Raw genomic sequence first — 12,795 nt, forward strand, 5'->3', positions numbered from 1 at the left:
TCAGAAATTTTACCCTATAGAGTGAATCTTTGTTAACAGGAACGGGAAGTTTGTTCTCTCTCCTTAATTCAGCCACAGTTTTCATTCCTTGCCAGGTCTGATCACGGGGTTGCAGGGCTGTTGTTAATGGATTGAAGAAGCAAGGAACTTCAACTTCAGTCCAGGCACGCAAGAAAACCAGGTCACTCATCAATATTCTATCCTCGAATGTGCACCTGGCAATCCCTTCTCTAGGAAGTCCTCCTTTCTTTTTGGGTTGGTTACCAAGCTCTTCTTTTGCAGCCTGCCAAGATTACTGACATTAAATTCAAACTACCAATAAACTTTTCAATGGTAGAGGAAAAGCCCAAACTTATTGGAATGCCCATAATTTTTTTCAGTTGGGAAAAAAATTCCCCAATAATATTACATGCTAAACAAACAAATGGCGCTCAAAGAAAAACGATTGTAATTGTGCTTATAAAAGCATAAACACGCCCAATTTGGAAACTCTAAAACACAAGATACAAGCAAAAGCAAGAGATAGAAACCAATAGAACAGGGCAAAAGTAAAAAATGAAGAACATATTGTTTCTAAGATGCATACCTTCTTCACCTGTCCCCGGATACCACTAGCAGTCTGGACTGCTGCACCTTCAAACCTAGCTATTTCAAGATCCGAAGTAAACATGTTCTTTATAAGTGCTGTCTTCTTGAAAATTTTGCAGGGCTCACCAACTAGCTTGATCTTCTTTACTAAGCGTGCTGCATGATTGAACTCTAAGACAACTGCAGTGGCAATGATCCTAAATGTTGCCTGAGAAGGAACAATATTCACGGCTAAAAGAAAACCCAAAAAGGGGGAAAAAAAAAGACTACAGAACCTAACAGAAGATATTCACTGACAACAAAAATAAAAGAAATAAAAGAAGCCACCTGCAAAAATATCATGTATAAGACTTTAAGGATATTCCCATATGCTAAAATTCCAAAGAGAGGTCCTTCAATTGTGGTTCAATGTTTTTAAAATCAATATCTTAAATAAATTCAAATAGTGGAAATTGTTACCGAGAGAGAGAGAGAGAGAGAGAATGGATTATTGGAGCAAAAACTTCAGTTGCACCAAGAAGCATGAAAAACAAAAATTTTATTTCAGAAAAACACGTCATTCACACATATTGGTGGCCTTTCCAAGAGAAGTTCACAATATGCATGCAAAACCCTAAGCCGACTCAAAGTCTACCATCACTGACACAATAAGATCAAAAGAAAGTAGCAAGGGCAACAAAAGAGTCAGGCTGTGCCAAATCTGCATATCTTGCAGCCTAGGCTCTTGAATATAAAAAAATAGATAAGGCTCATAAACAGTTTCAGGGTCCAGTTGATTCATTAAGTGGGCTTGAGCTCTGCTATGCTCATAACATGTTCATTATATGTTGACAGCTTTCTTCTAGCTCCCTGAGAAAACACTCAATGGTACATCCTTCTATACCAACAACTAACGACATAGAAGCCACTAGCTCCACTTCACAAGATCTAGGAAAACTACAGATACACAACTCCACAAATGTCAGAAGAAAGAACTTCCAAATAAAAGGGAACTAAACAGGAACTAGAGGGATCCACTAAGCAAAAGTTCTACTCTTAGGCACCATATTATTATTTTGAGCATCGAAGGACACAACCCAACGGATGGGACACCAACATTCTAGTTAGATAGTCACACCAATCTCCCTAGAAGGTTGTTGCATAGGCTTTTCAAGATTTTTCCAAATTTACTCATTTTGTGGCAAGCAATGAAGCAAAAAATTGTGTTCAAGAAGATTTGTGGTGGGGGGATCGAACATTGTGCTCTTAGTTTACTAGACCTTTTAGAGTTGTCACAGTTAGAAATTTTCCTATATCAACTATCCTTGGCTTCTTTTCACTTTTTTCTTGAAACCTAAATTTTTTGTCGTAACCTCAATGACTTGGAAATAAAGGATCTTGAAAGACTCATCTCTCACCTATGTACACTTGTCATCATTTGTTCTAGAAGAGCAAGGTCCATCTTTCTCAAGATTTATTTTAGTAAGTCTTAGACTTGTCCAATCCTATATAGATATAGTTCCTTTCTCTACAACTAAATTTTTATGGAAATCTAAAGTCCCACCTCAAGTCAAAGTTTTGCTTAGTTAGTGCACATAAGGAGGAAAACACTAGTGACATGATACAATTAAGATCTTACAAAATCCTTAGCCCTGATTAGTGCATTTTGTGCTCAAAGAGTGGAGGAACAGTCAACTATGCTTTTTTACACTGCCCCGTGGCTTTGGGCCAGTGACAAAGGCTATTCATATTATCTTGTTTGGATTTGGTTCCTCTTAGGAGTATATGTAATATGATGACCATCTCATATAGGGGCTTATAAAGCTCCATTAGAAGCAAAGCCTTGTTGTAAATTGCTTGTATTTCATTGATATGGTTTGTGTGGAGGGAAAGTAAAGCTAGGATTTTTTAAGACAAGTGGAAGACTTCAAAGACAATTTGGGATCTAATTCATTTATATTCATCTTTGTACGCCTCTTGTATCATGACATTCAAGGGTAAACCTCTCAATGTTAAGCTTGACTAGCATTCGGTGTATGGTTCAAAAGAGTTTGGATAATGAGAGGAGATTTGTTGTAGTCATATCCAATCAAGATGTTATCCCTCATGGATTTTTAAATGTATAAAACCTCAATTTGTTTGAGATGTTTTGTACTATTTTCCCTCTTATGGTTCTATATAGATGTATAGGTCTTATTAGTAAACTGGAGTAGGTCAATCTTTATTTTTTTGTTTAGCTTGTCAAAATCTAGGGAGGATTCCATGTCCTTCTCATGTTTTTACTTTATCCATTTCTAATGCATTCTTGTTTTTTTTTTTATCAAAATAAATAAATAAATTCCATTTCAAAAAGACATGCTATAAAAATTACCCAATTTAGGAAACTTCCTAACTGGATGGAAATGAAGAAATTCCTAAGTTCGAAATACTTAAAACAAGATGAAGGTAATGAAAAAAGAACAATGATCCAAAGAACTTATTATAGAATTTTATTTGAAACAACAAGTAATAAATTAACAAGGGGAGCGAAGTGGTGTTACTTATAAAAAAAAAGGAGTGGAGTGGTGACAGAAAGCCATGAGAATATTTTTAGAAGTCATTGAGGACCTTCAGTTGAGAAATCTTCCTTTGCATTTTTTTTTTGTGGGGGGGGGGGGGGGGGGGGGGTGGGGATTTATTTGGAGTAGGGTTCTAAATAACCAGCCCCAGTCAAGGTTAGATCATTTTCTGATTTCAGAGGGGTAGGAAGGTCATTTTAGCAATAAAATTGAATGTATTTTACCTAGACTTGTCTCAAATCATTCAACGACTTTTTTAGATGAGGGTGGCTTGAGGAGAGGCACTACTCCTTTTAGATTCAAAAATATGTAGCTTAACGAGAAAGAACCCAAAGATATGATGAAGAGATGGTGGATGGGGTTCAGGTTTAGGGGTTCTTATAGCTTCATACTGACAGAGAAATTGAAAATGGTGAAATTTAATTTGAAGAGTTGGAACAAATAGGTTTTTGGCAACATGGTAGTTAGAAAGAATTTGGCTCTTTCTCTAGTGAGTGGATTTCTAGGATTCTAAAGAGAGTTTGGGGGCTTTATCTCCAGATGAGGTGGTTGCTAAAGAGGAATCAAGGTTGGATTTTCGTAAATGGGCACTTATGGAAGAAATGAGTTGGAGGCACAAATCAAGGGAGGTTTTGTTAAAAGAAGGTGATAGAAATATCAATTTCTTTCATAAAATGCCAAATGCAAACAGAAGAAGGAACTCTTTTGGTAAGGTCAAAATTAATGGGGTTTGTCTAACAAAGGAGATTGAGATCAAGGAGGGGATTGTCCGGGCTTTTCATAACCACTTTTTAGAGCTAGGGGAGTGGCACTTTAGTATTAGGGATACGAATTTTGGCATGTTAAATTGGCAAGATGCAACAAAGTTGAAGGAGCCTTTTTTAGAGAATGAGGTGTTCAATGCCCGTTCAAATCTAAATGGGGACAAAACTCTAGCACCAAACGGTTTCTCAATGGCGTTTTGGTAGTTTAGTTAAGACTTTATTAAGGAAGAGGTGATGGGCTTTTTTAATGACTTTCATGAGCAATTGGATTTGTAAAAAATCTCAAAGCGGCATTATTGGTATTGGTTTCCAAGAAAGAAGGGAGGGGGGCACTATCACTATATTCGTTTGTGTTAGCCAAATGACCCATTCAAGTTGGTTACTTATATGGTTTGAGGTCATATTAGGCTTGAAAATAAATCTGAGCAAGAGCAAACTTATTCTAGTGGAGAGGATGCAAAATTTGGATGAATTGGCTTTTGAATTAGGTTGCAAGTTGGGCAAGCTCTCGGCCACTTATTTAAGGCTTCCTTTAGGCACCCCTTATAACTCTTTGGCGGCTTAGGATGGGGTGTAAAAGAGGTTTCGTAAAAGATTGGCAATGTAGAAAAAACAATATATTTCCAAAGAAGGTAGACTCACTTTGATTCGGAGCACTTCATTTAGTTTGCCTATCTACTATATGTCATTGTTTTAGATGTCGAGGATAGTGAGTTTAAGGTTAGAGCATATTTAAAGGGACCTCCTATGGGGTGGTGGATCTTTAGACAAAAAGTCACATTTAGTGAACTGGGCTATTGTTTGTTCAGATAAGAGAAAGGGGGGTTTTGCAATAAGGCCTTACTTTGCAAATGGAATTGATGTTTTGCAACGAAAAGGGAGGTTTTCTCGAGGCAAGTTGTTTGTGGTAAATATGAGAAGATTAAAGGGGATTGTCTTACAAGGAAGTGAGAGATGGGTATATAGTTAGGTTATGACAGGCTATAAGGAGGTTAGGGGAGATCATTAACGGTAGAATCTCCTCCTCTATGGACAATGGGAGGAGGTTATAGTTTTGGAAGGATTTATGGTATGGGGTTGAGCCTATGACTTTCTTTTTCTTCCTTATTTGCCTTACTAACTCAAAAGAGGCATGAGTGGCGGATTTATGGATTCAATTTAGTAAAAGGGGTGTTTGGACTCCTAAATTCTCTAGGCGTCGAAATTGTTGGGAGATTGTGGTTGTGGAATGTTTCTTTTCAAGGCTGTAAGATAAGGTGATGAATGGGGAAGGAGAGGATAAGGTGATTTGGTTAGAGACAAAAACTAAAACTTTCTCTTTACCTATTCTAGAGCCTGGGAGATCAACACCTTTTCTAGTAAGGGTTGTTTGGAATGTGTGGGTTCCACTGAAGGCGAGCTTTTTTGCTTGCGAGGCGTCTTGGGGAAAAGCTCTAACTCTACATTAGCAGTAGAGGAGAGGTTGGGCCTTGACTAATAGATGTTTTCTATCATATCTAGGAGTCAAATGATCATATTCTAATACATCGTGGCAAGGCAAGAATATTGTGGTAGCTTTTATTCTACCTTTTTGGCATTTGTTGGGTATTTCCTTCCTTTGTAAGATAGATTCTGTTAGGGTGGCATGGCTCCTTTGTTGGAAGGAAATGGAAAAAAGAGTGGGGAGTAACTCCTTTCTGCTTCGTTTAGACAATTTGGAAAGAGCGAAATAGAAGATCCTTCGATAACGAGGAGTTTTCTAATCAAAGGCTTAAAACCTTGTTTCTTTGTAACTTGTTGTCTTCGACCAAGTAGTATATAGTTGAAGACCCAATGTTCTTACTTGACTTCATTGATTAGTTGGGTTCTTATTGAGGGAGGGAGGGAGTAGTTTTTTTTGCTTATCCTTTTTTGACACCTTTTAGTGACTATTGTGTACATCCTATCTACTTTGGTGTGCCCTTTTGGGCACTTTATTAATGCTATATTTGTTTACCAATAAAAAAAATATAAAGATTGCTCCCCAAATTTTATTTTATTTCCATTTGATGGATAAAGCCTAAAAATATATTAAAAACAACTAACAAATGACGCACAAAAGTACACACAATGCATATGGTTAGAACCAAAGCAAGCAAAAAGGAAGAGAGAACAAAAAACAAGTTCTCTCTCTTTACTTAGAGCTCAAACAATCTATAAAGCCTATAACGGTCATCTATGTACACTCTAGCCCAATCCAAAGAGGTATACATAAAAGAAGATTTGATTATTTGATCAAATTGTGCTAGATCTTTGATTTTTTTTCCTTCCATTCTAAAACATGCACAATGAAGCGGCCCTCCAAGCTTTCTTCCGATTCTTCTCCACAAAGGAGACACGCCAACTCAAGAGATTTCCTCTTACTGGCAAGGTGAGGCGGCAGGTGTAGAGGCGGCAGAGGGAAGGAGGCCTTTTGCAGGTGATTTGGGCCCTTCTATTAGTGGGTCTGGGCCCAGAAAAGATAAGGGGCAGGTTTTAAAAGGAAATGAAGACTTGGGCTTAAGTGAGGAATTGTTTTGGGCCAAAGGCCCACTACCCGTTAGTTCTAAAAAGGCAGGCTGGGGGGGGGGGGGGGGGGACTTCTAAGCCCACTTCTGGTATGGGTTTTGTGGAGCAGTCCTCCTCGACTAGGGCTTCGTCGGTTCCCGCAGAAGTTGAAGGGGGGATGGAATTGGAGCTCATGGCTGTCCAAGTTGAAGTTGTCGTCGAGTTGACGCCGCGTGGATGGAGAGTCACCAACGAGGCTCTGATGGAGGAGGCTTCTAGGTATTATGTCGGTCCTACTCCTCCTTCAGAGTTGGGGCATCGAGGATACTCCTACTCTTCTTCTTCTTCTTTTTGGGGCAACGCCGAGGCTGTAGGGGCTTCGGAGGGGTTGATTTTCGGAGCAGAAGGGGAGTTGGGTAGTTATGAGACTAGAATGGGGAGAAACAGAGCCGTGTCGGCTTGCGGAGACTGGAGTGAACATTTTCGGGACTCGGGTGACGCTGAAAGAGGGAAGGAGTTAGCTCTGGTACTAGTTGGGGAGGTTTTTATGAGTCTTTGTGAGGAAGAGGATACCTGTCACATAGAAGAAGGGGGAAGTGGGGAAGGGTGGAGTTCTAGCAGCCTTGCGAGGTTCAGTCACTGTTTGGGGATGCCGACGGAAGGCTTCGAAGAGGAAATCTTATATCTCTTAAGGAGAATGAAGGGGAGAATTGAGCAAAAGGGCAAGGAAGGGGTGACTAGGAAGACGAGTTTAAAATCTTCAAAATCCAATAGGGAACTCAAGAAGTTGGAGTGGACTGTTAGCTACAAAAAGGCAAAAATGGGATCTAGCGCGGGTATTTTCAGAGGGGCTTCAGGATCAGGGTGTAAATGAAGATAAGAATTCTGTCGTGGAATGTTAGAGAGGCTAATGATAGGAATAAAAGGAGGATTATCAAGTCAGTTATTAAATCCCAGAGAGTGGATGTGGTTTGTGTACAGGAAACTAAAATTAAAGAAATGACTACGGGGATTGTTTGAAGTATGGGGGTGGGAAGAAATATAGAGTGGAGAGCAGTCAACTCTAGGGGTGCAGTTGGGGGTATTTTGGTGTTTTGGGACAATAGGCTGGTGGAGCTGGTGGGATGGGAAGGAGTGTTCTCAATTTCGTGCCGGTTCAAAAATTGTGTGGATGGTGTTGTGTGGGTGTTCACTGGTGTGTATGGGCCGGTTTGTAGTGGTGATAGAGAGGAGTTTTGGGAGGAACTTGGGTCAGTTAAAGGGTTATGGAGTGACCCTTGGTGTGTGGGAGGGGATTTCAACTTGGTAAGGTTTCTAGAGGAGCATAGCAAGGGAGGTGGTCTTACAGCTTCTATGAGGAGATTCTCATAAGTGTTAGAGGATCTGGAACTCAGGGACTATCCTTTGAGGGGGGGGTCCGTTTACTTGGAGAGGGGGTTTGAATAACCAGGTCCAGTCTAGGCTGGATAGGTTCTTAGTGACGGATAACTGGGATAATCTGTTCAATGGTGCTGTGCAAGGCATTCTCCCCAGACCTATCTCGGATCACTTCCCCATCCTCCTAGAAGGAGGAGGGCTGAAGAGGGGACCTTCCCCTTTCAGATTTGAGAACATGTGGTTGGAGGAGGGTTTTAAAGACAAGATGAAGATGTGGTGGGGGAGTTTAAATTTTACTGGGTCATCCAGCTACATTTTAGATGCTAAATTGAGGGCCCTTAAAAATATTCTGAAGATTTGGAATAAAGAAGAGTTTGGGTTAGTTGAGGCTAAAAAGGGTGAAGCTCTTAAGCAGGTTGAGTACTGGGATGAAAAGGAGAAATATGCAACTTTAAATATGGAAGATTGTGAAACAAGAAATGGAGCAAGGAAGGCCTACAAGTCTTGGGTGATAAAGGAAGAGATTTTCTGGAGGCAGAAGTCTAGGGAGTTGTGGTTGAAGGAGGGGGACAATAATACCAGATTCTTTCATAGGATGGCGAATGCTCATATTAGAAGAAACTGGCTGTCCAAGTTGAAAGTTAATGGTTGTTGGCATTCAGAGGAAAATAACTTAAGAAACAGTGTGGTGGGGGCGTTTCAAGAGTTGTACCAGGAGGAAGAGGGGTGGCGCCCTAGTGTCGACGGGATCTCTTTTATGAGGTTAGATAACAGTGAGGCTGAGGGGTTGGAGAATCCTTTCTTGGAGGAAGTGGTGTTAGCAGCTCTTACGGACCTAGGCAAAGACAAAGCCCCGGGGTCAGATGGCTTTACAATGGCGTTCTGGCTTTTTGGGTGGGATGTGGTGAAGTTTGAAATTATGGGCTTTTTTAGAGAATTCCACGAAAGGGGCAGATTTGTAAAATCCCTAAATGCAACCTTCTTGGTTTTAGTCCCTAAGAAGGGAGGTGCAGAAAATTTGAAAGATTTCAAACCGATTAGCCTTGTGGGAAGCCTTTACAAGTTGTTCGCCAAGGTGTTGGCAAATAGAATCAAGAAGGTTATGGGAAAAGTGATTTTGGAACCCCAAAATGCCTTTGTAGAGGGTAGACAAATTCTTGATGCAGTTTTGATTGCTAATGAGGTTGTGGATTCCAGATTGAAAAGCAATCAAGGGGGCGTGATGTGCAAATTGGATATAGAGAAGGCCTATGATCATGTTGGCTGGAAGTTCTTGTTGGTTGTGCTAAAGCAAATGGGATTTGGGGAGAGATGGATTAAGTGGATAGAGTGGTGTATTTCAACTGTAAGATACTTTGTTCTTGTAAATGGCTCTCCTTCCGGATTCTTCCAAAGCTCAAGGGGTTTGAGACAAGGAGACCCTCTATCCCCTTACCTGTTCGTGATAGCTATGGAGGTGTTTAGTTGCTTAATGAGAAGGGCCATCAATGGGGGCTTTTTATCTGGTTGGAGGGCTAAAGGAAGGGGTGGAGAAGGGATTCTGATATCTCATTTGCTTTTTGTGGACGACACCTTGGTGTTTTGTGAGGAGTCTCAGGGTCAGTTGACGTATCTAAGCTGGCTTCTCATGTGGTTCGAGGCTTGCTCAGGGTTGAAAGTTAACTTGGAGAAGAGTGAGCTTATTCCGATGGGGAGGGTGAATGATATAGAGGATTTGGCTCTAGAGTTGGGTTGTAAGGTGGGTGGTCTGCCTTCCAGTTATTTGGGATTGCCTTTGGGGGCACCTTTCAAATCAGAGGTGGTATGGGATAGTGTTGAAGAGAGGTTTAGGAAAAGGTTGGCTATGTGGAAGAGATAGTATATTTCCAAAGGGAGAAGACTCACCCTAATTCGGAGCACTCTTTCCAGTTTGTCGGTTTACTTCATGTCTCTTTTCCTTTTGCCCAGAAAAGTAAGGATGCGGTTGGAGAAGATTCAGAGGGACTTCCTGTGGGGGGGAGGTGCTCTTGATCAGAGGCCTCATCTTGTTAGGTGGAATCTGGTTTGTCTGGAAAGGAAAAAAGGTGGTTTGAGGGTAAGAAACTTAGCGTTGATGAATAAAGCTCTCTTAGGTAAGTGGAATTGGTGTTTTGCCTTTGAAAGTGAGGCGTTGTGGAAGCAAGTGATCAGTCACAAATATGGTGTAGAGGAGGGGGGTTAGTGTACTCGGGCGAAAAAGGGTGGCATGGTGTAGGGCTTTGGAAAGCTATTAGAAAGGAGTGGTTGGGTATGTATAGCAGTGTAGCCTTCCGTGTGGGCAATGGTCAGAGAGTGAGATTCTGGAAGGATAAGTGGTGTGGAGATGAGCCTCTCTACGAGTCCTTCCCTTCTCTTTTTGCCATTTCCCTGGCTAAAGACGCCTGGGTATCAGAAATGTGGAACCCAGATGGTGTAGGGGATGGTTGGACCCTTCTTTTCTCAAGGGCGCTTAATGACTGGGAAATTGAGATGATGGAACAGTTTATGCTAAAAATCCAAGCTTTTAGGGTGCAAAGAGAGAACGAGGATAAGATGGTTTGGACAGCATCTAGAAGTTGTGTTTTCTCAGTCAAGTCGCTCTACTCTACTTTGGAGCGTGGTGGTTCTACTCTGTTCCCTTATGTTGGTATTTGGAGAGCGTGTGTGCCTCCAAAGGTAGCTGTTTTCGCTTGGGAAGCTTCCTGGGGCAAAATTTTAACTTTAGACCAACTCCAGAGGAGGGGTTATTCTTTGGCAAATAGGTGTTTTCTTTGTCTTGCTGAAGCAGAAACGGTGGATCATCTTTTACTCCATTGTGTTATGACAAGGGCCTTGTGGAATCTTCTTTTTTCTCTCTTTGGTGTGGAGTGGGTTCTCTCTGGTACAGTTAAGGAAACTCTCCTTGGGTGGCATGGAGCGTTTGTGGGGAAAATCCGTAAAAAGGCATGGCAAATGGCCCCCTTATGTATATTTTGGTCAGTTTGGAAGGAAAGAAATTTGTTGGCTTTTGGGAATGAGGTGTTGTCAATCCAAAGGTTGAAACATTCTTTTGTATGTAATTTGTGGTCATGGGTTAGGGTGTTTATAGTTTTGAGCCCGCGGTCTCTTGTTAGCTTTTTTGAGTGGCTAGGCTTTAGTTATAGGTAGGGGTTTCGGCCCGCTACCTTGGTTTAGAGTCAAGGGGCTGCTTTTGTATACTCCCTGTATACCTAGAGGGCACTAGTTTGGTGTCTCCTCTTTCATTTTAATATACTTCTCTTTACTTATCAAAAAAAAAAATTTCAGGAATAGGTGCAGGGTTCTTTTAGAAATGGATGAGGGTACTACTTTCCAAAAAGATATTCAGTGGACAAAGGTTTTGATGTCTTTTGATGGCTTGGGCTTGTCAAGGCCCTCAAAAGAATTTCATCTAATTCTGCTTTCCAAGATACTCAAAGAATGATAAGATCATTTGACAAGTGAGTTAACCCATTGAAAGAATGCACACACAAATTAACCAATAACCTTGATGGTTGAGACCTGGACCTCTTGCCCCCTTATCTCAAAATTTATTCTATCCAAGAGTCTCAGCTCCACTTTGTCGGACCGAACATTTTGTATGAAGCCATGGCCCTCCAAACAGACAGCCTGGGTATTTCTCCATCAGTCCTTCACTAAGTCCTTAAATTTAGCATGATAGAGTTACATTAATAGGCAACTAGATAGGTAAATTAAAAAAAAAAAAAACGCCTAGCAAAGAGAGGAGCACAAACCAAGTACACAGGAGGTACTAAGGTAAAAGAGGATAAAACAAAGCAAAAATATAAATAAAGATAGATCCAGCTCATTCTGGCTCAATGCAACCTAGATTATATGAAGTCAAGAAAGGAAAGATTGGTCTTTGCATGGTGCAGGATGGCCAAGTCTTCTCACAGTTGCTACAATGACATCGGGCAGTAACAAATTTGTGAAAAACCATTTGATGAAGGCCTAAAATTCTTTGAGATCACATCTGTCATGGCCTATTAGTGATCGAATCAGGGGGAGTAAAAACTAATCCAATCAAAGGTTTCACAGCTATAAAATCTAGGGAAATCAAGTCTAAAGAACTTCCTAAAGCCTTTCCACTAGAGAGATATTGAGCATGAGACTTAATCAATTCCATCTGCCATAGCCCTACAGTGACATGCCAAGAACCGCCCAAGCTAAGAACACATTTGACTCAGCTACTTGAGCTGGGCTTTAGAAGCCTTCCTTTTCCTATTTGAAACCCACCCAAGCACATCATAGAAGAAACATGTAGGGAGCCCATATGGTGCATAGATCACATGAGCATGCAGAACATGGAGTTCTAACAATATTCGAGAAGCAATGTACTGACTGTACCATGTCAATAATGAGAAGGAAAAGAAACAATTATAGCCAAAATCTCTTGGTATCATGGTAACAAAAGGATTTCAAATTTATTCTCTCTCAACTACACATATCATATAGATAATCTCAAGAACCAGTAAAAATTTCAAAAAAAAAATATTATATATATCTAACCTGATTGTTGGATAAATTCTGCACAGCAACCACTCCAGTGTTCGGAGGTGCTAGAGGGCCCCAAAACATGGCAAGACAGTGCATGTGTTCTTTAGTATATTTGAGCATACGATGCCGCCCATTGCAGTCCTCTGTGGCATATACAGGTATAGTTTGGTACCGCCTCCATCCAATAGAAACTATTATTGGGTCTCTAGTCTTTAGTAATTTCTTGTGCCACCTATGCCTCTTTATCCTGACCTGGAATAATAGAAAAAGAACATTTTATTGTATGAAAAGTATGAAAGTAAAAAGTCAATCAAAAAAATTAACCATTATAAAGAACATGAGAAATGAAAGAAAAATCTTGTAATAAATCCTTGCATCAAATTAGGTGAAAGCAAGATATTCACAATGTATACCAGAATGGTTTACCAACTAAATGAGCCACATAGAATTGCTTTCCAGTTTTTGTTTAGACATTAAAACTGTTTGTCATTGCTTTTATAGAATGTTCTATT

The 12,795-nt window shown here is 40.5% G+C and overlaps 1 protein-coding gene across 2 annotated transcripts in view; it reads right to left on the reverse strand.

Annotated features, from left to right (window-relative positions):
• Window positions 1–12,795, reverse strand: part of LOC100253844 (uncharacterized) — a 33,041-nt gene that overhangs the window by 780 nt on the left and 19,466 nt on the right. For both annotated transcript variants that reach the window (XM_059737004.1, XM_059737005.1), the window contains 3 exons: window positions 12,296–12,535; window positions 587–796; window positions 14–283 (listed from right to left, as the gene is read on the reverse strand). In XM_059737004.1, coding sequence (XP_059592987.1) covers window positions 14–283; window positions 587–796; window positions 12,296–12,535 — 720 coding nt within the window. The remainder of the gene's footprint in view (window positions 1–13; window positions 284–586; window positions 797–12,295; window positions 12,536–12,795) is intronic.

The sequence above is a fragment of the Vitis vinifera genome, chromosome 5 (genome assembly GCF_030704535.1).
Source record: "Vitis vinifera cultivar Pinot Noir 40024 chromosome 5, ASM3070453v1".
Lineage (NCBI taxonomy): Eukaryota > Viridiplantae > Streptophyta > Magnoliopsida > Vitales > Vitaceae > Vitis > Vitis vinifera.